Here is a 26,117-nt window from a genome sequence, read left to right on the forward strand (position 1 = left end):
TTTTTGTAGAGGCACATGGTTTCGAGAGAGACATTGGACAATACGCCACTCACAGGCCAGAAACAAATACAAATGGAACGGAGTTCGACTCCACTGAGTGAGAGAGGGTGGGGGTTGGGGGAAGTAGGAAGTAAGAGAAATGCATAGCTGTCATTGAGAGCCACAATGTCCTCGTGAGTCACATTTTCGCCACGCCTGACTTAGGCAAATGCCGGGTTGGAATTTTCATTACCACGTTCCATTTCACTTTCCCTCCATTGTAAAAAAAGAAATTTAGATTTCATTTCAGTCATCTTCTTCGTCTCATTCCATAGACATATTCAGGTCATCCGCATATATTCGTCCGCTTAAGGTGAGGGGGGGGGGGTGTCCTCTCCGCAACCGTTCCTGGGTTCACATCCTTCCGCAATATCTTTTCCAGGATTTATTTCTTAAGAGCACTTTCAAGGGCGCTTCTATACCTTGTAAGGGTCGTTGGAATGAATCCTGTGGTGCTTGGCGGTATAAACTTAGGGCGGGGGGTAGAGGGCACCCATTGGGTAAGCGGGTGAGGGATCACATGCGTCCGGTGGACTGGTACACCTCATCCTCATTCAGCCCATAAATTAGGGGTGCACAATAGGCCTCAGTATGGCCGGCTTGAAAAAGGGTCGTTCCTAACCCGCATATAATTCTAAAATTCATTCATTCATTCATTCATTCATTCATTCATTATATTCCATAGATCTTACATTAGCAATGAAGCTTTAAGATGTGGAACAAGTCAAAATTTTACAATATTACAATTACAATTTTTACAAAATTTTACAGTTTTACAATTTTATAATTTTCTACAATTTTTACATTTTTTTACAATTTTTTACAATATTTTGGCAAGATGTAGTGAGATGAAGTGAGGTCCGAGGATTCGCCAAAAGATTACCCGGCATTTGCCTTTTGGTTGGGGAAAACCTCGGAAAAACCCAACCAGGTAATCAAATCAAAGGGGGGTAATCAAATCAAAGGGGTTGATGCCGAGGACTCGTCATAGAACATCCGGATTCAGTCCCACGGCTGGAGAAAACCTCGGAAGAAACCACCAAAGGGGGATCCAACCCAAGCCCGAACGCAGCTCCGGATCAGCACCCCAGCGCCGACTGAGCTACATCGATGGCTCTACTAAAAATATACAATACATAGCCAATCAGATTTTTAAATTTACAAACGCAAACGATCATTCATAAGTTGAGCTATATGTATTATAAAAAACAAGTAAGTTAATTAAATTTAAGGCATAAACAATTCAATAAAAACTGGCATAAGTTCATTTTATTCACATTATTTATTAAAATTGAACCTTATCAACTATAATAACATGATTCGTAGAATATGAAATCGTGGTAATACTAACAGATATATGGAAATCACTGTTAAAAGTTAATTTTGTTTGCATTAGTAATCAAAAATGAACCTTAGAATCAGTTTTGTCATGGCTACGAGTTTTGCTATGTGACGATGTTCACTTCGTGTTGTTGCTAGGATACGAAATCTTGATAATGCTAAAACAAACAAAAAAATCGTTGTTAAATTCATTTTATCTAGCGTCAATGGAATTGGTGACAGAGTAGTATTTTAGCGAGATGAGCCCAAGGAATATAAAATAATTTAAAAGCAAATAAATAAGCAAGAATGAAACTCATTAAATAAATTACAGAACAAAAATCGGAGCTAAATAAAAAACTAAAGATAATATACAATAAAAAAATGTAAAAGCCGAATTTCTAGAAAAAAAAGTTCATTGGTTTTAATAATTTAATAAAAATATTGGTCTTGTAAACCAAAAATAAGGTACTGTATATCTTTTAAAACTTCAAAAAAAAGATTATATCTTTTCAATGAGATTACCTGACAACCGCCTTAAAGTTGGAAAATCCTCTTAAAATTCAGTTAATCAGCACAAGCTAACTTCGAACCCAGGGTCAAATCCGGCTCGTTAAATACGTCGTGCCTAGGAACACAATGCAGTAGTTTTCAAATGCTGTTGAACTGGTAATAATGATCGTTGTGAACTGTGGTATGGAATAATGGTAGGGAAGATAGACATCCTGTCCTGGCAATGACTGTCGATTACAAATTTCCCTTCATCTCGTCGGGATTTGAACTCGGATATCCAGTGCGGAAAGCTTACTCTCTAGCGCTCGTTGAATTGTGTGCCTGAAGTTCTACGAGACGGTAACCTCGAATTTACGTCCTTTTCGAAGAAGATCTTATTGATTTTTAATGCCGTTTTTCATTGAGTTTAAATCCTCAAACTCGGCCACCGGCGTAGCTCAGTCCGCTAAGACGTTTGTCTGCCGATCTGCAGTTACGCACGGGCGCGTGTTCGATTCCCGCTTGGGCTGATTACCTGGTTGGTCCTCCATGTTGAATCTTTCGTACACTACTTTTAACACTTGAATATAAATAATTTATTAAATGGCGATCTTACAACATCATAAGGAAGACAAAACAAAAACTCAACACACACAAAAACACACAAAACACAACACAAACACAAGAACACAAGAAATACATCACACTAACATACGAAAACAAAAATACACACAAGATCGCATCCTCATTCAGAAAACAGAAATACAACATAGCATACAAAACAGAAAACACACTACAAAGACATCTCAACACACAAACAACACAAACAAATAAATACAACCACACAGGCGTATACAAACACACATGCAATAGTTGCGACAGTTTCTACATTGGACAGACTGGCAGATCATTCCAAACTCGATACAAAGAACACATTAAAGCAATAACCAGAGGACATAATATATCTACATATGCCTAACACATAACTAATGCTAACCATACATACAATAACATAAATACACACATGGAAATCCTACACATACAACCCAAAAACTCAACACACTAGAACAATGTGAAATATACAGACACACTAAAACACACCCTAATCAAATTCTCAACACACAGTTCAATTTCAGAACACACACACTATTTGACACAACTCTTCATCACACGAACGCACCCACACAACAGGCAGCGAAGTTGAGATAGCGCCGAGATCTAGTAGGCTCTGAGGATGGTGTCAAGTAACACCGAAACAGCTGTAAGCCACACATGCTTACATAATAATTAACACGAGTAAGATCGCCATTTAATCAATTATTTACCTGGTTGGGTTTTTACCGAGGTTTTCTCCGATCGTAAGGGAAATGTCAGGTAATCTATGGCGAATCCTAGGCCTCATCTCGCTAACATCATTTTCATCGACGCTAAATAACTTCGTAGATGATACAGCATCGTTAAATAACCAAGCAAAAAATCCTCAAACTCAGGATGTAATGTCATGTATGATAACAACGGGATTATTCAGGAAGTAAAATGCTCAGCACGAATGGGAAAACAGAATTCTCGATCACTGACAGTAAAATAACATAATGTAGACTTCCTTCAGATCTCTAGGTCTGCACTTTCTCACACGTCCGTGGTTGTGGAGACCAATCACGAAGGGACAATAAATTAATGTAGAGTATCCTTCATTTCTTTTGTCTTCGGTTTGATTTGATCCATTTGCTGGTGCCATTGTGGTTAGGGTTACCAGATGTCCGGAATTTGCCGGACATGTCCTGCTTTTTAGGCGTGTGTCGTAGGCCTACATCCGGCCGGGCATTGTAGAAAATCGGAAATTATCCTGCTTTTCTTTCATGTCAATTCCCAGTGGACCAAAGAGAGAAACCGTCTTTATCTAGGGTCCATTAGAGGAATAAATGTTTGTGAAATTTAATTCTAGACAACTATGATGCATGGATTTTCCCAAACATTGACTAAATTAAAAAAAAAAAAAAAAACCTTCCTTGCTCAAACAAGCTGAGTCATCAGTGAAGTATTAACATTCAGGAAATTAAACAAGGTAAAAGCTTATTTACAATCTGTATAATTTTGTTAATCAATTAATTCAATCAATGATAACAGCTTTGTACTTATCAATTTTATTGTAACAAATTACTTTATTAGGCTATATAGGCTAACATACTGACAAAAAAAGCATTACGTCACGTATCAAGTTAGTCTATTATGTCCTGATTTTACGTCGAAAATCCTGCTTTTTCAGATAAAATGTCCTGCTTTTAATTGTTTTCGTCTGGTAACCCTATAGGTTAAGGGTGTTTGAGAATAAGGTTCTTAGGAAAATATTTCGGGCTAAGAGGGATGAAGTTACAGAAGAATGGAGAAAGTTACACAACGCAGAACTGCACGCATTGTATTCTTCACCTAACATAATTAGGAACATTAAATCCAGACGTTTGAGATGGGCAGAGCATGTAGCACGTATGGGCGAATCCAGAAATGCATATAGAGTGTTAGTTGGGAGGCCGGAGGGAAAAGGACCTTTGGGGAGGCCGAGACTTAGGTGGGAAGATAATATTAAAATGGATTTGAGGGAGGTGGGATATGATGGTAGAGACTGGATTAATCTTGCTCAGGATAGGGACCAATGGCGGGCTTGTGTGAGGGCGGCAATGAACCTTCGGGTTCCTTAAAAGCCGGTAAGTAAGTAAGGTAACCCTATTTGTGATGTTATTTTATTTTCTGTTTAATGTGATCTATTATTGAACAAATTTGTAAGTGTATTTTATTGATCGTTAGAAAGAGCTATTTATAGCTAAAGATTACAAGGTGTAAACGGTATAGATACCAAAAATGTGATAAGGATAGTGTTTCTAAAAAAAAGTCTATAGAATTTTTCGAAATTCTCAAATATGAACTGAAAAAAAAAATCACATATTTCAATTTGCTTTTTTTTTTCAAACTGTACACAAAAAAAAATATTAACTTTCTGATTGAACACCTCCCCGGAAAAAGGATGTAATATCAAATTATTGAAATATAATAGAAATATAATAACTCGTTTTTCCTGAATTGAATATTTTCACAGACAATATTACATGCATTTTCTTCGTATCTAGGTTGTTAATCCGTGGTTATATTTTCGTCACTGCGTGAGAGATTCACGGTTTCAAACCTGTATAAATTTCTTTAGTATGACTTATTAACTAGATATTATTTCGATTTTACTCGGTTTCTCCAGATTTTTTATTGTTATTTGCCAAGGCTTCAAAAAACTTATACATTCGCTGAAAGGTAGGTACTAATCCAATCTTGTTTCCTTATAGAGATTTTATAACTACAGATTTATTCAGTCTTTTGAAGATAATCATAAACGTTTTGGGGGATGTATTAGTGTAAAATTGTTAGTAATTTTGATAAATATGTTTGAGGACGTATAGTTAGAGATGGTAGGCTCGTCTTTTGATATTCTTGGAAATTTTTGTGTTCGTGTGTGAAATTCTTACATCATGCAAAATGTCGACGTTTGCCTGTCGGTTTATTTTGGAGAAAAATCTCGGCGAAAACGCAATCAGATAGTCAGTCCAAGTGGTATTCGAAACGAGTTTGGCTATCTTTCTACAAAATTTATGTAAACATTTAATATTGCAAAATTCATGTAGGAGAGTATACTGAGTCCTTCTGGGCCACCTCCAATGGGAGGCAGTTATTACCTTATCTTACCAGTAGGTACTTTCAACAATATGGCATGGATAAATATATAATAGGATGCGAAACTCACTGAGTTTCCCGTAACACATACTAGAGGCGCTGTTGTAGAATTGATCGTGCTGCCATCTATATGCGGTTAGAGGCGTTATTACATCTAGCAGCGCACCAAGTAGCGAAAAAAGTAACTACTCCGTGCATCCAGCAGCGCACCCAAGTAGCGAAAATAATAACTAATTACTCCGCGTATCTAGCAGCGCGCCTGGCGGCGAAAAGTTGAACTATATGCAGTAAATATTCCTCCTCCCCCCCCGCCCCAAACCCTAAATTTAAAGTAAAACTTTAAAATTTTTATTCCTCACATCATCTTTCACTGAAAATTGTTATTGGAGCCAATAGTTGGAAAAGACGGTCTATTTTACACTACCTTATAATGTAACTAATTAAAATACAGCCAAACAGGGACAGAAAATAAAAGAAAACAAGGTTAGATAATTGGGATTTTATTCTTTAGGTAATAGTGTATAGTGCACTTTAAGTCTGCATAAAACTAGTTACATAATTGAAATTACTATATTATTGTATACTATTTTACAATACATTCAACAACACAATTTTGACAAGGTCCATCATATCACTGTTTAACATACACTACATGTGCAGTAGGGTTACCAGATTGTAACAATTTAAAAGCAGGTCATTTTAAATGAAAAAGAATTTTCCATATAAAAGCAGGGCATAATAGACTAACTTGATACTTGACGTGACGTCTTTTTACATTCTGTTATATAATTAGGTAATTTGTTTGTCTTTGTACAATAAAACTGATACAAAACTATTATCATGAATAGAATTGAAGTATACGGATTCTAAATTAGCTTTTACCTTATTTAATTTTCGGATTGTTAATACTTCTCTGGTGACTCGACTTGTTTGAGCAAGGATTTTACACACATAATTCCTCTAATGGACCCCAACTCAATAGTTACTCTCATTTGTCCATTGGGAATTGGCAAGAAAGAAACAGGACAATTTCTGATTTTTACGAACCCTGGCAGGATGCAGTCCATGTCAAGCGAAATCCAGAACATCTGGTAATCCTATACACACAGATACACTTACATATTTAGTGTGCAGTACATTGGTAAAGTCTATACAACAAATTGAATAATTGAAATTTTGGGGCCCAGTCGGATAAGAGAAAAAGCCACATCTATATATTTATATTTTGGAATGCTCTGCCATCTGTGCTCGTTTACAGATGTAAATGATACCATTTGAATAATGTGTTGTCATATAGTTTAGTCAGAACATATTTCTTCACATTCCAATGAGATATCCTACGTATCGAAATTTATGGTTTGTCCCCTTGTCTGCCTGGACCCATCAACTATTGGTTAGTCAACTGTCCAAAAACAGGTTTGGACCCTACAAGTAACACTCATGGGACAATCAGAGCAGGAGGTAATGAGTAAGAGTGGCCAATTCCTTTCTCCCCTCTGTTGCATACATCGCTGACTAGATACATATTACATTAATCGGATTTCAGATACTACAAAAAAATGTTTGATAATTGAAACTGTCATATTACTATCTACTATTTTGCAACACATTTTAGAATACTTTTCTAGGATCACATCTAAGGTTCTTAGACATTGTTGTTTGGCATACACATAACGGTAACGTATACCAAAATGTTGTATGTACTGAGGGTCAGAGTGAAATACATGAGCTGCATCACTTACTTGCATTATGTTGGGCAAAAAAGTTTACTAGGTGAACTGAAGGTATGTTAACCCCCAACTTCCAAAGTCAAATATCTCTCTTACATACACACACATGTACCACATACTGTAACTTTGCTCCCTACAATTACACAATATATTTAACATTTGCTAAAAACATTTTTTTCTGGGGCAAAAAAAAAAATAAATAAATAAAAATAAAAAAAAATAATAAAAAAAGCTATGAACTTTCTACCAATATGATATTATACCTTTTTGTTACACACAATATGAGCTATTTACACTACTTTAAAGACACTGCAATTTTTTCTGCAGTCTCTTCACCTTTGCTTTCAGAGCTGCCATTTTTAGTTTGTTGCTCCTGGGTGAAGATGAGAAGTGAGGACTCGAGAAAAGTTTTCGTTTTGCAACACCAGGACCTAAAGATTACGAAATTAACTTCAGATTAATCTAATTGCTGGGAACTATTTTAAATAAAAAATGAAACGTGACAACACCTTTAGCCTTGTTAAGTTAATGTAGGCCTAACAAAAGGCATGCAGGCTATGGATAGGCTATATAACATACTACAAAATTGACAATACATCAAAATGTGATCAATATTTACCAAGTTTGGAAGGAGGTGTAGCTGAAGCTGAAGGAAACTGTTCCATCTTGGATGTATTCATGTCAGTATCTAAGGAAATAAATGATAAATTAAATTGAAGCAAGAATTGAACAGACTTTGTGCTCCATTCATTTCAAACTGCTCTTAACTGTATAAATTATAACTCATATAAATGTTAAGTAATAGTAACAATCCAAAAGTTTAATGCTGCAACAAATTTGATTGTGTTAATCTGAATTGTTCGTTGTAATGTAATATAAAATATTTTTTTGCTAATAGGCTGGGCCATAGAGGACAACTGACACTAACAGAAAGGGATAATCAGCAGAGGTGTTGGGATATTAAAGAGAAGTCAGTAAGAGGGAATGATAGTGTACTTCGTGTGCCAGGGAGACTTGTCAGGATATCAGTTGCAATATCGATCGTCTGGTTCAAAAGTGCGACAACTCAAAAAAACAAGTTTTGAGATATCTTCAGTTGAAAGTTTCAAATAAATCCCCTAAAAAGGGACAGATTTGTGGTTCATAACCACGACAATTAGAACTGAGTCAGTATTCAGGACGAGTATATCACGATCTTCCAGTTCATTATTAATAGATTTCGAAATGTAGTAATAATGAATTAATAAAGTCCATAGTTAAAATTACTTCTAAAGCAGTTTATTTCGTTTTTATTCTTTTTGGTTGTAAATATGACTTATCTCAATATTGAATCGGAAAGAGCTCCGAAAGGGGCTTTCAGTAGTATAAATAACTAAAAAATGGCAATTTTTGAGTTGTCGCACTTTTGAACTGGACGATCGATATATAACAAGATAAACACCCTGCCCTGTAGTTAAGAGGATTTGTTATTATTCGCTACTGTAAAAGAATGAAGTATGAAAACTGCAGACATATGGCAGGGGGCAATTAACTTAAATGATTACTAGCATGTTACCAGGCTCACAAGACAGTATCGCTTACTTTCAGCTGTGGGAACCACATTGAATAGGAGCGATGGTTGCTGATAGCCCCTCAGCTGTTCACCAATCATACTGTTCCCTGTAATAATCACAAAAAAAAACGAAACATAATTAATTATGTATTTTGAAACATGTAATGTAAGAACAGCTGATGAGAAACTAAGGCATTCCTTGAAATCCATAAACTTGACTAAGTGGAATAATTACCTTGTTGGCATGCATCTTTATTCATCCCGGCATATGCCGTCGAAGCAGTAATCTTTGAAGCTGGAGTACTCATAGGAGCAGGAATTGTTTGAGGCATAGCTGCCAAGCCTGCAGCCTACTCAGTTGCAGCTTGTAAACCTATGAGACTACGCGTACCTGAAAATAAAGAAAAGAGTAATGAAATCGGAAATTTTAAACATGAATGACATAAAAACATTGCTAGTGTACTAACTACCTTCAGCAGCTGCAGAATCAATCTTCGCCCTCCTACCATACGTCCGCAAAGTCTTGTGATGCCTGAAAGTTGGGGTAGACCCCGGTGATAAGGTCGCTCGAGGCATAACTGGGCTAGATGGTGGGCTCCGGATTTTAGGGTTTGATGGCACCACTAATCCATTAGCATGAACAGTGGGCACTGCAGTTTGCTTAAGTATCACTTTTTGTGAAGAGCTATAATAGTCAGACTCAATGAAGTGGTCCATGCAGATTCTCAACCTGTGTGTGTGGCATGTGCGGCAACTCGATACCGGTCCTCTAGCCCACAAAATCGGAGCCACTTCCAACACCTAAAGCAATGGATTACAATTACTAATGAGATAAAGTAGAAGAAATATTGAATAGAAATCATGCAAAACTTGGGGAAAAAAATAATAAGTTATCTGCTGCATTTGTGTTATTTTAAGAGATGTCTAATGCGCATCACTAGGTGGTGAGTGACCATAGGAAAACTGGTAGCAGCAACAGATATTGGGTAAAACTAAATTAAATATTAGGCCTAAGCTTATTATTATTATTATTATTATTACTACACATGATTGAGAATTTCTCCAGAATGGCTAACTACATCAAAGAAGGCATAATTTTATTTTCCATAACTGTGAGATGTTTATACTAAAAACCACGTGGTTTTAGTTTGCAGCCATGTGGCCTAATGCTACAATTCAGGTTTACGAGGTTTCATTTTCAGCCTTCTTGCTCTTTTTCGTCAATATTTCACATTTCGTTACAGTTTGACTGAATTTCGGAACCATCTAAATTTATACTCCTACTATAATCCTAAATAAACTAGCAGAAAGCAATGCACAGCTCGTCTAACCTACTTCACCAAAAAGTACATTGTTTTCAAGTGTAAGGTTTAGGCTACACAGGACACAATAATAATACTAAAGCTTACCTCATAGGTTCCTGAGGAAAAAATGCTTCCCTCCCACAGTATTAACAGTCTTGCATCCAGGCGCTGAGCATCTTCCTCGAATCTTTTGCATTTTTCTGGAATCCATCTTGCCTTCATAACGCTGTTGGCTGGTCATCGGCCAACGTTCTGACTACTTCGTATCGGAGAGTGGAGAACGCTGGTCCTCACGTAGTTCTATGATTTACCACCTACGACGTCGGGCGCTGATCACCTTATTTCAGAATACCGCTTCTAGATCGTGCTGTCCGCAGTTTCGCATCCTATTATATATTTATCCATGAATATGGCATCCACGATCTCCATGTCTCAATCCTGCAAACTTTGCTTGTGGAATTACTAGCGTATAAGGAATTACTCCCTATTCGCTGGGTTTACCTTCATGAAAGAATTGTCGTGGCACACCCAACAACCCTATAGCAACTGAATGATGCTATCGCGCAATAAATTGGGAATATTCCAAGACATTATCTGCAGGGTACTGTTGTACATGATGCCGCAGAAAGAAGAATGATTGTTCAGCAAGAGAACAGCGAACATAATGTTTTGTAAATCCAAACCCCATTGTTTGCCCAACATAGCGATGTAATTTTTTTCCTACCTCAAATATAATATTTTACGCTTTAAAGTTCGATGTGATTTTTTGAATGTTATATAATATTTATTGTTCATTCCCATGCAAAAGATTGGCTGTTGCTATCATTCGAAGTGTTGGGTCACACGATCGTGGTATGGTGAAATTTAATTCCTAGTAGGCGTGGTAGGGGGCAGAATCGCATAATCGGGCTTGAGGTACATCTATTGTCAACTTCTCAAACCAACACCACTGCAACGCCAACATTCTCACAGAATTTATTCCTTCTACCTCAACTCCTTGCATCTTGCGGGAAATTTTTATCTGTCCATAACCAACAAACTGAACCAATGAAGATAACACAGATGGTTTATGCTCTTTTCGATATATCGAACTATGGCATTTTCGCATGCGCAGTCGGTTTTGATAGTGATACATTCGGAGGTTCTTTACGTGTGAGATAAAATATGGATCTTTCAAGGTTTTTTGTGTGTTTACACAAAGTTCAGAACATTCCTATTGTCATATTTATTACGTGAACATTAATTACACATTTATAAACGTTTATATTTGATTGTACATGTTCAAGGCCAGTGGTGTTTCAATGTCAATCTCATCTGTCTCATTTTTCGTCATCAGTAAACATGGCGCATAGAAGCCAGTTGTGTTTTCACTAACGAATACTTTTCACTACAAATTGCAATGTTTTCCACGCCATCTTCAACATCAGAACCACATAATTATGATTTTGAAAAGGAAGAAAACGCTGCAAAATGGAAAGGAGTATTTGTCAATTCTTTGCGAAAGGTAACATTGATAGTGTGTAAGTGTACATAGTTGTTACTTGTGATTAGCTCTGTGTGCTGATCTTTCTTTGTGGAAATTAATCATTGCCTTTATATTTCCGAAAACTTTCTCGTCTTGTTACAGGAACGTGTTACGACACCATGTCAAATGAATTTGGCCTAATACAAGATTGAAATTGTAGTTCGTAAACATTGTTAGGTATTTTTTTTAATCCAGTTCATATACATTTTGACAGAACACCAGTATATTTATTACATTTAACATTATTATTGTAATTTATAAGACTGTGTTTTATTTTGTGACCATATTGATATCCCTGAAAGATTGCCATGAGAGAAAATGTTGGGAATAATCATTTAAGTGTCATTTTGTTGTTTCATTCTTACATAATTTTTGTTTGTTTTGAAGTGAACCCTTATAGCCTAAATAGTCTATGACTGAAAAAGTTTAAAGATGTCAGTAACAGAAAATGATTTACAAATGTCTTAGTTTTGTAAAATAATTTTTCGTCATTACTCATGTTAAAGATATTAATGTAGCTAGTCTATTGAACATCTTTCGTGTAGGCAAATGTCATTTCTGATTTCCTGTGCACAATGGGTAGTTTATTCACCTTAGAAATACGAGTTAAAAAGATAAATTTAAAAACCTGCTAAGCATAGGAAATGTTACTGTGATCTTGTGGAGGCGCTTATTTTAAGCTTTTGCGTCATTCTTTGTTTATTATGTATACTTTGTAATGAAGTCGAGGAAAGGACAGGAAAGTAGACATATAGCTAGCTCATACGGCAGCATGTCATGGGAACTTAAGACGTGTAGAACTAGAAATTAAGTAGTGGAAGAGACTAGTTTTTACTTCGATATTGACAGAATTCGTATCCTGATTTGGGCAAAATGCCTCGTAAAACTGCGTAGGCCTACTTCTACTTGAGACAAAATTTTCAGAATTTCCATTTCTTAACATTTCGATCTGTCATATTATAAAATGTGAATTGCCGTGTGGTAATAGCAGGAGTAGCCGATGCTAGGCTCCAACGTCTTTCCCCAGTAAATTACATTATTAATATTCGGAGTTTCCTTTCTAGACTGAAACCTAGAAGCCTGATTTGGCTGTAAAAGTTTTGTGATAGTTGACAGACATGCAGTTTTTAAGCATAAACTAACTTAGTAGCTATACAATATAAATTACAAGTACACCTACAAATTTGCAGATGGTTGTACTCTTAAGAACCTACTCCATATAAAGAACAATTTTCAGCATGAATGCACTTACTGGACATTCAGATAGTTGCACACTTGTTCCGATTATAGGCTACCATACTGATAACTGTATTTTTTGTCGTTTTTTACTTTAATGGCACTGTTTGTTTACCATATTTGGCTTATAGCAGTTGATAAAGCGTAAAACATTTGGCAGATATTAATGGTAGCGTTTGATTGTGGGGATCATGTTGCACTGTATTTTTCCATCTGCTGGTATGTATTTCCGTAAATATTGCTAGTTAAAGATTAGGTTGAATTAGGTTAGATAAGCAGATAGCTAAGTGATATTTACTTGACATAATCCCAGAAGGAAAAATCCATAGGGTGAGGTCCAGGGAACTTGGTGGTCAGGGTTTCTATTCATTCCTTCGATGCATTTCTGTAGACGTATTTCATTTAGAAATTTCTGAACTACGCTAGAAAAGTGCGAAGGAACATTAGGCGTACCATTTTGCTGAAAGATTACATAAAAAGTGGCCTCATCACTAAACATTGTACACACTCTAAGAATTATTCGTCATTATCAATTTAACAAAATTGTCCTGGTGTAGTATATACACAGTAGGAACTGAATTTTATCGTCTTTTTCAACACCTTAGGAACTGTCATTTTTTAAATGCCTACTTACTACTTGTTGGTCAATTTACACGCTGATTGCTTGGGACTACACACACAACTTGGTTCGGATTGCTTCAGTAGACTAATTAGTTACTTAAAGAAGATCTCCCTAAACACACACTGCTCAGTAGGCCTCCTGCTTCTTTTAGCTGTTTATTCCAGTGGTGAATGTTTTCATATGGAAAATTCTTATTGAACATATGACGGAATTCATATCAGACAAGAGTAACAACTGATTCAATCCATGTTGAATCTTTCGTACACTACTTTAACACTTGAATATAAATAATTGATTAAATGGCGATCTTACTCGTGTTAATTGTGTTAAGCATGTGCGGCTTACAGCTGTTTCGGTGTTTCTTCACACCATCCACCACCACATTTCAACACTTTTCAACAATCGAACGCACCCACACAACAGGCAGCGAAGTTCGAAATGACGCCGCGATCTAGTAGACTCTGAGGATGGTGTGAAGAAACACCAAAACAGCTGTAAGCCTCACATGCTTACACAATTAACACGAGTAAGATCGCCATTTAATCAACTGATTCAAGTTCTGCAAGCTATAAATTTCATTACGTACACGTCTTTTTTACGTCCATCAATAATATTTGATCTGTAACCATGGTAACCATGTTGTTGTTCAGTGAATTGTCCGACATGGCACCATTTATGAGACAACTAGGCCAGGAGATAATGGGGTAGAGTGGCCAGTTCCTTTTCCCCTCCATTGCATACATCGCCATGATGGGACACTACTACAACAGTACTGCGACACTGCTATGGACATGTACCTGATAGTTTAACGATCCAGGGCATCGGTATGAAAAATCTTCATTTTCATGGAACAGCTGAATTCTGTGCCATGTCCTGGCAAATGTTTTGCGGAGATAATCAAAGATCACTTCGTTGAAGGCATCTTCTATACACAGCTGCTCATAATTGTGCCATTGTGTTATAGCGGTGATTTCGCACTATGTCCTTGAACTTCCAGAGAGCATTATCAGCGACTTCGTGGAGGCCAGGCAAAAGGAGCTTGATCATTGCAGATCCTATTCCAATCCACCGGTTGGGAAAAGTATTCAGGTATCGGCAATGCAAAGTGTGCTGGCACTCCGTCCTGTTGCAGGACCGCAGTGTCTTCGATACCAGCTTGTTGCAATTATGGCACCAACCATTCACTAAGCTGGCCCATTAACGGAACCTTGGAAGAAGCAAAGATCTTGTTGTTGGCCTTCCACTTCTGGAACAGTCTTTCACACTACCCATTGCGAATGCATGTTTTTCCCACCCCAACATTGTTGCTTTCCTTGGCGGTTTCACATCAAAGTGATCTCGAAATTTCATCTTCACTGTTCCCACGGTGTTGCCAGTATAACATCTTTCATGAAGCCGAACTACTGTCACTAATTTTTGTTAGATGATAAATGGACTCTGGTCAGCCATGTTTGTTTATAACTGCACTGTTACCCAATGGCGCACCCAGGTATTTCTCTTGGGGGTGGTCCAATAAAAGGATGTAAAGTTACATAAAAACATATCTTCCTCTATTTTTTTTTACAAAACAAAGTCCAGTCTTCTTGGTTCTTTCTTTAGTTCGTTAACACCTTGTGGAGGAACTGTGATATCACGATGCGTGACAAAAAGTGTTATGTACATCTACATGAATCATTTAGGTGAAATTATAGATAACGAAATTATAGGCCTATATCAATGCTTAAAATTTCAGTAAAAATGTTACAAAATGTTGAGGGAGGGGTCCGGACCTGATGGACCCCCCCCCCCCCCCCGTCGGTGCGCCCTTGCTGTTACCTTGGTATCATGGTACCGATGTAAACATGAGGGGTCCACACCTGTGGAGTAACGGTCAGCGCGTCTGGCTGCGAAACCAGGTGGCCCGGGTCCGAATTCCGGTCGGGGCAAGTTACCTGGTTGAGGTTTTTTCTGGGGTTTTCCCTCAACCCAGTATGAGAAAATGCTGGGTAACTTTCGGTGTTGGACCCCAGACTCATTTCACCGGCATTATCACCTTCATTTCATTCAGACGCTAAATAACCTAGATGTTGATACAGCGTCGTAAAATAACCCAATAAAATTAAAAAAAAATAAATAAATAAACATGAGGGTACCAACATTCACAAAGTAAGTGAAATAAGAATACATAGTGACCTCCCAATATAATTATTTATAAACCCACCGTGACTTTATGGATACATTGCAGCTGTATGAAAGGTAAAGTCATTCCCATTATAGACCATGGAAGAGCAGGAGGTTGATCCTCCCACCTGTACAATGTTACTCCTACATGTGTGCTGCCTTTATCCCCAATTAAATACCCCTGGCATTCATTTCTGTTATGGACTGAGTAAAACCAAGTGCCGTAGTATGGCTGGGAGAATTAGATTAAAGGAAAAAATTCCTGAACCCATCGGGAATCGAACCTGCCACCTTTCGATTTGCAACGTCACAGAGAAAGCAAGCTTCTTTGGAGTTTTATCACAAGATTACTAATCAAAGGTTAGTAACCTACCACAGAACAAATAATCATGTACATTCTTGTCTAAAAAGAAACTGCAAGATAAACCTTCAGTTAACGGCCACACCCTCAGTATCACTATCAGCAGCAACTTTAAGGATAACAAAGAAGAATGAATTAACGTTATCTTACAAAAGACATATTTAAAACGCACCTTAACCACAATGCTACCACTCACAATATATATGTATATGTGTTTGTTTTCCAATGGCTGGATATTGGCCTAAATCACTAATTCTCTTGCTTCCCACCATCCTGCAAGATCTTGTCTTCCTTATTTTCCAGATCAGGTTTTTGCTCATGGCTGGTGAAGAGTCGGAAGATGGCTGCTGTTGTTTTCCTTGGTAGATGTTCAGTCGCTCTTGTGTATTGTTTTATATTTTCGTATGGTTTTTCAAATAGTTTTTTTTTTTCTGTTGTCATGGGTTGTATTGGTTTTTGGATTATTGCAGTGCCTTTCTTGGCTGATCCAGACAAAATAATTACAAAACAATCAAAAACTTCTCAAAGAGAATTATTATATCATTAGTAATGATAAAAGTCAAACGAAATTCCTTGTTATTTCACTGTTTTTTTTATTATTTTCATTATTACTTGTCCATGGTTACTGACTCCCTAATCTATGGTTCCCAAACGTCATGGTATAGCTAGTACAGTCCCGAATTTCTGACATTTGTCCCCTTGTCCTGAAAGAGTGTGTCCAAGATGCCAAATGCCCCGGTTTTTGTACAAAATACAAGATAGTATTGTATATTTTGTAGCTATTTAAAATTTTCCGATTTTATTAGTATTCGGTATTCATCTGGAATGAATTCTGTCTTCGCCTATACTCAATGAGAATGTGTTAATATGATAATGACTTCTTATCAGTTTTTGTTTGCTTTGTTGGGTTCTAATGCTTCAATAGAGGGGGTTTTCTCACACTCTAAAGACACATTACAGAAATAGAATTATATGAGTTAATTTTCAAAGACAGCAAGTTGTAGAGAAGAGTCACTCATCAGAGGAGTATTGCTGTTGCAGAAAGCATCAGTAGTTAAATCTAACTCTTGCTAAGTACTGACCTTTTGTACATGTTTACTACTGTAAATGTAAGTTACTCCCTGCCTTTATTGTATCATGTCCATACAGTTTCACATTTTCTTCATACGCCTCCCCCCACCCACCCAAATGTTCTAGTGTGTCCAATTTTTTTCGGTTTTGATATCTGGGAGCCCTATGTCATACGTACAGATGCCTCAAACTAGGAAGCTGCCTGGAGAGGGGAAGTAGTATAGCTAACGGAGGAGGCCCACCTAGGCTCCGATACCCAGGTATAGTCATATTATCTGAAAAGTTGACCTCTTGACAATGTATTCGAGATGTACCCTCCCTATGTAGCCTTCTCAACTGTTATTAGAACTGAGCTGTACCGTTCTATAGTCCACAGTGCACAGCAGTAGGCGGACAGTGGTAGGGGAGAAGTGCTCTGTGCGCCTGCGCGAACGAGACAGCTTGCTAGTTTGAGGCATCTGTATGTTATAAATAACGAATACCACATTCTGATTTGTAACAAGACTTGAGAGTAAGACGGACCACTGAATACAGCAGTGAGAAATAATTTACGAAACTTTCCACATTGAGCTTGAAGCATGTGTATTATTAAAATGACAAAGTAAAAAGTACTTGAAAGTGGTCAACATGGTGCGAGATTTTTGGGTATTTGCACTACATGTCTTAATATAGAAACATCCAATGTTTCGGAGTTGCATGTTGGCTCCATCATCAGGGAAGCAAGGAATCAATCTTCTTAATGTATCCAGCTGTTTGCTGACAACATAAAGTCCACTATAGTCCACTGTAGTCTATTCAGTTGTTGTTTTTCACGAGAAATGAGGGGTATTTTGATTGGTGTTCATTATAGATCACTGTTGCTAGTAGCCAGAGGTGGGGTGTAGTCAATATATACTGCAGGGCTGTGTCTTCTGCAACTGGTACTGATGATTTTAATTTACTTCTTTTGGGGTTTATGGATGGACAGTATAGAAGAATGTGTTCCAGATCTTCATCATGATTATTACACCACAGACAAGTAGGATTATCAGAAAGGTGAAATCGGTGTAGGTACAATTGAGTGACAATGTGACCTGTTCTGGCTCTTGTTAAAAATGTTTGAACATGTCTGGGAGAGTTTTTGTGCATTTCCAGGTCATTTGGTTTCTTTTGTACAGACTGTAAAATTTTTCCTTTGTCAGAAGAGAGCCGATTGTTGATCCATAGGTTTGTAAAATGAGACTTTACTGAAGCAAAAGTAGTGGATAGAGATATCACTTGAAGAGGTCTTGGTTGCAAATATGTTGCCTGTTTTGCAATGTTATCGACTTTCTCGTTTCCAGGTATACCACAATGACTAGGTATCCATTGAAATGTTATTTCCTTTTGGAGTTCTTTTAGTTTACTTAGCTGTTTCTGAATTGGAATAATTCTACGTGCATATACGAGGCGTGTTCTTAAAGTAAGTTCCATTTTCAATTATAGCTGTCGCATCGCTGCAATCGTTATTTTGTGCATACGTGTTTTCTTCTTCAGTCCTCAGACAAGCTGTGCATGCAGTTTCAGAGCTTCAGTCCGTGTGTGTGGTTAGTTGTGATCAGTTGAAATGATTAAAGTGATCGAGCACCCCGCCGACTGTGAGATGCGGTCTGTTATCCGTTTTTTGAAAGCGAGAAACATCAAACAAGCTGACATTCATCATCAACTTTGTGAGGTGTATGGTGATGATGCCATTAGTGATGGAATGGTCAGGAGATGGGTTAGAAAGTTCAACGAGGGCCGCAACTCTGTGCATGACGAGCAGCATACCGGTCGGCCATCTTTGATCAATGACGATTTGGTGCGTGCTGTCGATGAAAAAATTCATGAGGACAGGAGGTTCACAATTTCTTCGCTTTCCTTGAATTTTCCACAAATGTTGCTGAGTGGTTCGCAGGCGGGTGAATTCTACAATGAGGGGATAGAAAGACTTGTGCCACGACTCGATAAATGTCTCAATAATGGTGGAGATTATGGTGAGAAGTAATTGAAGTGTGGGGAATACAATGCTACAAAAATGGTTTGTAAATATTTTCCCGTTTACTTTCTACTCCCTTTTGGAACTTACTTTAAGAACACGCCTCGTAGGTTTGGTACATATTTAATTATATTAAATATAGCCCCCTTGGAGTCGGTAAGTATGCAAATAGATTTTTCAGAAATTTGAGTAACACACTGAAGGGAAGCAAGGAAAAAAGGCAATGTTTATGTTGGATCTGTTACCAAGAGATATTCTCTGGAACTTACTTTATTGAGGCCCACATTTCTTGAATATTTGAGGCTGAACAGCAATTAATAAAAACAGTATAATTGGACATTAAAAAGTCAATTTAATTTTTGATATCACTGCTTGGCCATTGTATTGAACCATCTAGCTATATTTGATACAAAGAAATAAGATAACAAAAGATTAACGTATATTAGGCCTATTTTACAATACCCCAGGCTTACATAAGTGCTTTGCTATGACTTGCAGTGTTATGTCTTAATTCAGCATTTATTTCATAATATTCATGCTCTGTTTTATTACATAGCCACAAACGAGGAAGGAAGTCGATTGTTGTTGTGGTTTCTGTTATTCTGAAAAGTGCATCTTTGTTTTATTTTAGTAGATTATTTTACGACGCCTTATCAACATCTTAGGTTATTTAGCGTCTGAATGAGATGAAGGTGATAATGCCGGTGAAATGAGTCCGGGGTCCAGCACTGAAAGTTACCCAGCATTTGCTTATATTGGGTTGAGGGAAAACCCCGGAAAAAAAACCTCAACCAGATAACTTGCCCCGACCGGGAATCGAACCCAGGCCACCTGGTTTTGCGGCCAGACGCGCTAACCGTTACTCTACAGGTGTGGACTCTTTGTTGTTATATCCATATAATCCAATTATGTTTTATTACACATAGGCCTAGGCCTACCTAAAGTTTTTTGTGCGTTTTAAATATGCCTTTTGTAAGATAACGTTAATTCATTCTTCTTTGTTATCCTTAATGTTGCTGCTGATAGTGATACTGAGGGTGTGGCCGTTAACTGAAGGTTTATCTTGCAGTTTCTTTTTAGACAAGAATGTACATGATAATTTGTTCTGTGGTAGGTTACTAACCTTTGATTAGTAATCTTCTGATAAAACTCCAAAGAAGCTTGCTCTCTCTGTTATGAAGGATGAGTGGAATGGAGAAAAATTCTCTCCGGCACTGGATTTGAACCTGGGTTTTCAGCTCTACATGCTGACGCTCTATCCACAAAGCCACATCGGATTCCCATAGATCTCATAGATGTATGACAGTGGCACAATGTCCAACACATTATGTGCAGAGGTGCACTCATTATGAGTGACTAAGTGGCCGGGATCCGATGGAATACATCTATGACACAGTGCATGAGGGTTGGCCACCAGAGGGAACCTAAGAGGTGGAACTTAAACTGAGAGGATTCAATCCGGCATCGGGATCAGAGACTGCAGCATAATATTCTGTGTGATGAACATGAGTGAGACAAGCAGATTAGTCTTTTTTTTTTTAGTTGGTTATTTAATGAAGCTGTACCAACTACTAGACGTAGGTTATTTAGCGTCGATGGTATTGGTGATAGCGCAATGTGTTTGACAAGATGAGGCTTAGGATTCGCCATAGATTACCTAACATTCACCTTACGGTTGTGGTAAACCTCGGAAAAAACCCAACCAGGTAATCAGCCCAAGATGAAATTGAATCCGTGCCTGAGCGCAACTCTGGATCGGAAGGCAAGCACCATAGCCAACTGAGCTATGCTGGTGGCAAGCCAGTCTTAGCCACTGGCGTGGCTCAGTCGGTTAATATGCTTGCCTGCTGGTCTGAAATTGTGCTCGGAAGCGGGTTCGATCCCTTTAAAATACCTTAGTTGACTAGTTTCAGCTTGGGAGCCATCTTCAGAACTGCATTGTCCTTGCGTCTTCTGGTGTCTTTGCTCCCGGTGGGGGTGTGTTTGTGTTGTGTAGTGTGAAGTCAAATAGTGTGTGTGTTCTGAAATTCAGTTGTGTGTTGAGGATTTGTTTTGGGTGTGTTGTATATTTCGTATTATGCTGGTGTGTTTAGTTTCTGGTTTTTCTGTTGGATATGTACAATTTTGGTGACTGTGTCTATCAGTTTTTACAATCCTTATCACACAACTGCAAACCCATGCACCATTTAGTATTGTCCTCCTGCTGGACTGGCTGCATTGTATTACTTGTAAGCAAAATGTCTTGTCAAAAGAAAACTTGTGCTAATTGCCAAAAAATGTGAAAATAATTGAGCGACTTCGGAAAAGACAAACAGTGGTGCGTGTCACATCAGAATATGAGATATGCATTACAACTGTTTGCGATTTAATAGAAAACAAGGATAAAGTGCTACATTTTACTGTACTTCTTTGTGTTTGTTATTTATTGCGAACATAATATTGCACAGTAGTGTCTAGCATGAAGACATCTGTAGTTGCAGCATGGCAAGAACTTTAGATTACATATAAATAAATAAATAAATACATAAATCTTCCTCAACTTGTTGAGGTTGCCAAAGACAAACAATGTTAAATAGTAACATTTAAAATTACATTAAAATGTCTTACAAGAAATTTGTTTACCAGAAACTAAAATTTGCAGTAGATAATATTTCACATAATGAAAATTTAAAAAAATACAAATTAAAAAATGGACTGAGAAAATTCAACTGTAATTTGAATTGAAATACAAATGTCGCTGTAAAATCTGCAGAGAAACCTTCAAAGCTATAATAGAAATTTCCTTAATTGTTGTTGTTGGGACTCCACATTTATGACAGAATGACACAAATTGTTTTGTTATGGTCCCTCTAGCGCCCACCATTAATCTGATGACTTCTATATCCCTGAGTTTATATGATGTTTTGTAATAAGGGATAGTGGGTTCGTAAATTCTCCTTTTCTCTAGATTAACCTCCTCAGGTTGATTCTGATGCGTCTCGAATCCAGAATATAACCTTTTGTCTCTCCAAGTTTAAATGTTATAATATCAATACGCCGATGACTTCCAGTATCCACTATTCCATGGACTTCTTCATAGGTAGTGTAGCCATTGGACTTAAGGCATGTTGCGATTACAGACCTGATTTTGTGATGTCTGCTGTTACAAAGAGTTTTGCCAAATGGGCATTAACCCAAGACATGAGCCAAAGCTTCAACCTCAACAGTATTATACACTTAATTGATAAAAATCATCCGTGGTATAATTTATCCAATTTTCTCGATTAACCGTTCAGTTCACCCTCTTCATTACCATGAATAATCGAGGTTGTACTGTATCTCAAAACTTATTTTTTCGGCATCATAATACTTTCTCTTTTATATAGAGCTAATCTATACTAATAATAAATCTGTAGACGAAATTTTTCTGGTAATTTTCGATTTTCCAAAAATAATTGGTCCTAACATATATAATTAACCACCCTGAAGCCGAAAATCGTCTTTTTGAAATTTTTGTTTGTATGTCTGTCTGTCTGTCTGTATGTTTGTTACCTTTTCACGCGATAATGGCTGAACGGATTTCGATGAAAATTGGAATATAAATTAAGTTCGTTGTAACTTAGATTGTAGGCTATATGGCATTCAAAATACATTATTTAAAAGGGGGGTTATAAGGGGGCCTGAATTAAATAAATCGAAATATCTCGCTTAATATTCATTTTTGTGAAATATGTTACATAACAAACATTTCTTTAAGAATTATTTCCGATAAGTTTTATTCTTTGAAAAATTTTGATAGGACTGATATTTAATGAGTTAAATGAGTTTTAAAATTAAAATAACTGCCATCTAAGGCAGTGTAATGAAATAAAGAACAAATGACTTCGTCTATAAGGGGCCTTGGTCAACAATCGGAAGCTATGACAGATAGCCTACAGAGAATGTTTCTGTGTTTGTATGAAGTAATATCGGAAGCTAAATTAACCGATTTGTGTAATTAATTATTATTTCACCATTGGAAAGTGTAGTTTCTCTATATGGACATAATGCTATAATGTTATTACAGTAACCTCTGAGTGAATTGAGGACAGGTAAGATTAAAATACCTTCTTATGCACAGGAAACTTGATAGGCTATTCTGTATATTCAATTCCTGTATTTCTTAAAATAATGTCTATCTCAGAGAATTAACGAACAACGAGAGTGTATTAATTTAGTATGCAGTAATAATATATTAGCTGTTCTGTATGGTTGTGAAACTTGGAGTCTCACTCTGAGAGAGGAACATAGGTTAAGGGTGTTTGAGAATAAGGTGCTTAGGAAAATATTGGGGCTAAGCGGGATGAAGTTACAGGAGAATGGAGAAAGTTACACAAAGCAGAACTGCACGCATTGTTTTCTTCGCCTGACATAATTAGGAACATTAAATCCAGACGTTTGAGATGGGCAGGGCATGTAGCACGTATGGGCGAATCCAAAAATGCATATAGAGTGTTAGTTGGGAGACCGGAGGGAAAAAGACCTTTGGGGAGGCCGAGACGTAGATGGGAAGATAATATTAAAATGGATTTGAGGGAGGTGGGATATGATGATAGAGACTGGATTAATCTTTCACAGGATAGGGACTGATGGCGGGCTTATGTGAGGGCGACAATGAACCTTCGGGTTCCTTAAAAGCCATTTGTAAGTAAGTAAGTAATATATTAGCTTAACATTCCATTATTTTATAATCCAAATTTTAACTATGCTCAATTGAATCGTGTTAAAATACATAAAATACATATGCATTAAATGCAATGCAAAAAAATAGGGCAATGAGCCAAGCAGATTATGTTGCGCTGTTGTAAAATAAAATTTGTTCCTCCTGAGATTCAAGAGCCCCCATAACAAATTAAAAACTTACTTATCGGAGTACATCCGTTATCAACACACTTTTTATATAATATAATATAATGTCTTAATATAATATAATTTAAGTTATTTCAAAGGTTCAGAGCCATAGTGGGCCAAGCGCCATTTACTGAATACGTAGAAAACAAGGGTTAAAATTAAGTTATTAACATAATTCAATGGAAACATATAGCAAGTAAAATAAAGTGTACACATTAAATCTAAATGATGTCAATGTTCATTTAACTATGGTTGCATGTAATAAAAATTAAGAAACATGTTAAAGGAATTGTCATTGCACCAAATGATTGCTCTCTGGACCAAAATGATCGCATTTTAATTATTTAAATACAATTTAAATTAAGTAACATATTAAACGATTTATCCTTCTATCAAACACGAATGTTCCCTGGATCAAATGTCCTATTTTAATTATGTAATTACTTTATATTTATTTCTAACGGGTGCAGCGGAGCACACGGGTACGGCTAGTTAGAAAATAAGAATGGTTAGAGCTGATTTCTAGTGAATCACCTTTTTTTAAATGTTTGATTTATTTTTATAATAATTATTATCTTTCATACTCATCATTTCCATTTGAATTGACTTGTAGGTACTGGCAATATATGAAAAAAAATTCCGTCCTGTAGTTCAGGAGAAATGTTAAACACAGTAATAGATTTACACTGTTTTCCAAAACCTACTTTTTCGGGTATGCTGAAATTTATGTATTTCTGTAAGAATCTTAAATCTATTCTTTACAGAATCATAATACTTAAAGAAAAGTTGTAATGTGAAATTAAAATAGTTGACCATCATGATTTATTTAAACCATATCACCGTGAATTGAAAGAAACAATAGGCTAGTAAGAGTGATGAGACTAATTTTGAAGATTGTTTTCTTGGAATAAAACGTCATTGATTCAGAGTTGCAATGCTATTTCTCATTAGCGTTGTCCAGATCATTTATATTTATCTCTGCACTTTATCAGAAATCTGCTAATGGTGAATGTGTTTATCAACTCGTTTCCTGCTCTTGTAGAAAAGATGGCCTTCTGACTTGAATCCTGCATTGCTGTTATCAGTGAGAGTTTGATTGTGTTTCATAATCACGCTTTGCAAGTTATCTGTCTCCGCAGTCCTTGGATTGAGATGCAGGACTATCTCTTGGCAGAGCCTTGTTTTCCATTGTCACTGTAACAGCTGAGCTGTCAATCAGCTAATGACTTACCAATAGGGATTCTAGGCATCCCTTGTTTGTCCTCGGTGGTATTGTTGTTATCGTGCTTCCCACTGAATCTGAAGTCCCAAGTTCAGTTCCAGTTGAGAATTAAGGACAAGTCCCTAGCATGGCTTCCTTTGGTGGGACATTAAAGCTAGGAAGTTCTTGTCTAGGGCTTAAGTTATGTAAAAACAATCTATTTGAAGTCCTCTGGGAAAATTTATTGGTCATTCATCACGTGAAATTCAACTCTGGAGGTATCAAAATGGGCCCAGATAAATGGCTTAAATGTAGTCTGTCTTGGAGCATACACTATGAAATATCATCGCAGTGCCTCCAAAATCCGTTATGTGCATTTAAAAAGATTTTGCAGAAGAAATAAAAATGCATTGTCACTTTTATATCCCTTGATTTTCAAAGCTACTTTCGGTAGAATTTCAATCTTCACATCAAAAATGAGGAAATTATACGTAAAAGTGGCTTTGAAAATCGAGGGAATTAAAAGTGACGGTGCTTTTTTCTTTCTCCTGCAAAATCTTTTTAATGCATTTAGTGGATTTTGAAGACGCAGCTACGATATACAGAGTGAGTAAAAGTATGGAACAATGCTGTAACTTTCAAATTTCTAATTTTATGAAGAAACTATTTATACAAAAGTTGTAGGGTATCAAAGAAGAAACATTTTGAACATGTTTTCAAATACTGTGCTTTTCTTTTATGAAGAGTGTGCCAAAGGCACCATGTACTTCTTTCTCCATTAAATATAGAATATAATCTAAATTTAACAGAAGAAATACTGAAATCAGAAGTAAACACTGAAATAATGAAACAATTGTCTTTAGAGACAATTAATATTAGGTACCCTCCACAAAACTGGCTTTATTTATACACTGATGGATCCTTG

General features: G+C 36.8%; 2 protein-coding genes across 6 annotated transcripts in view; one reads left to right on the plus strand and one right to left on the minus strand.

Moving 5' to 3' along the window:
• Positions 1 to 7,574: 7,574 nt before the first annotated feature.
• On the minus strand, positions 7,575 to 10,559 carry LOC138714625 (uncharacterized). 5 transcript variants are annotated; one of them, XR_011336051.1, is made up of 6 exons: positions 10,257 to 10,559; positions 9,318 to 9,648; positions 9,083 to 9,238; positions 8,877 to 8,954; positions 7,915 to 7,983; positions 7,575 to 7,726 (listed from the first exon to the last, which is right to left on the minus strand). XR_011336051.1 is itself a non-coding variant. In XM_069846659.1 (5 exons), the coding sequence occupies exons 2-5, from the start codon at positions 9,177 to 9,179 to the stop codon at positions 7,596 to 7,598; spliced, it is 375 nt and encodes a 124-aa protein (XP_069702760.1). In that variant the 5' UTR covers positions 9,180 to 9,238; positions 9,354 to 10,559; the 3' UTR covers positions 7,575 to 7,595. The 5 variants fall into 5 exon arrangements, 3 of the variants coding, with proteins under 3 accessions (XP_069702760.1, XP_069702758.1, XP_069702759.1); XR_011336050.1 differs by having other exon boundaries at positions 9,315 to 9,648; XM_069846659.1 differs by having other exon boundaries at positions 9,354 to 10,559.
• A 706-nt stretch (positions 10,560 to 11,265) lies between these two features.
• Sos (Son of sevenless) overlaps positions 11,266 to 26,117 on the plus strand; it is a 106,214-nt gene continuing 91,362 nt past the window's right edge. Inside the window, exon 1 of the mRNA XM_069846660.1 lies at positions 11,266 to 11,655. Within this exon, the coding sequence (XP_069702761.1) occupies positions 11,551 to 11,655 (105 nt within the window). The 5' untranslated portion in view covers positions 11,266 to 11,550. The remainder of the gene's footprint in view (positions 11,656 to 26,117) is intronic.

The sequence above is a fragment of the Periplaneta americana genome, chromosome 15, assembly GCF_040183065.1.
Source record: "Periplaneta americana isolate PAMFEO1 chromosome 15, P.americana_PAMFEO1_priV1, whole genome shotgun sequence".
In the NCBI taxonomy this organism is placed as follows: Eukaryota; Metazoa; Arthropoda; class Insecta; order Blattodea; family Blattidae; genus Periplaneta; species Periplaneta americana.

What these genes read in the sequence shown, in the direction of transcription:
- LOC138714625 (XM_069846659.1), bottom strand. Translation starts at nt 9,179, where the DNA reads ATGCCTCAAACAATTCCTGCTCCTATGAGTACTCCAGCTTCAAAGATT. An exon ending in TAAAGATGCATGCCAACAAG is followed by an intron (nt 8,955 to 9,082) that starts GTAATTATTCCA and finishes TGATTATTACAG; the next exon opens with GGAACAGTATGATTGGTGAA. An exon ending in TGTGGTTCCCACAGCTGAAA is followed by an intron (nt 7,984 to 8,876) that starts GTAAGCGATACT and finishes TTATTTCCTTAG; the next exon opens with ATACTGACATGAATACATCC.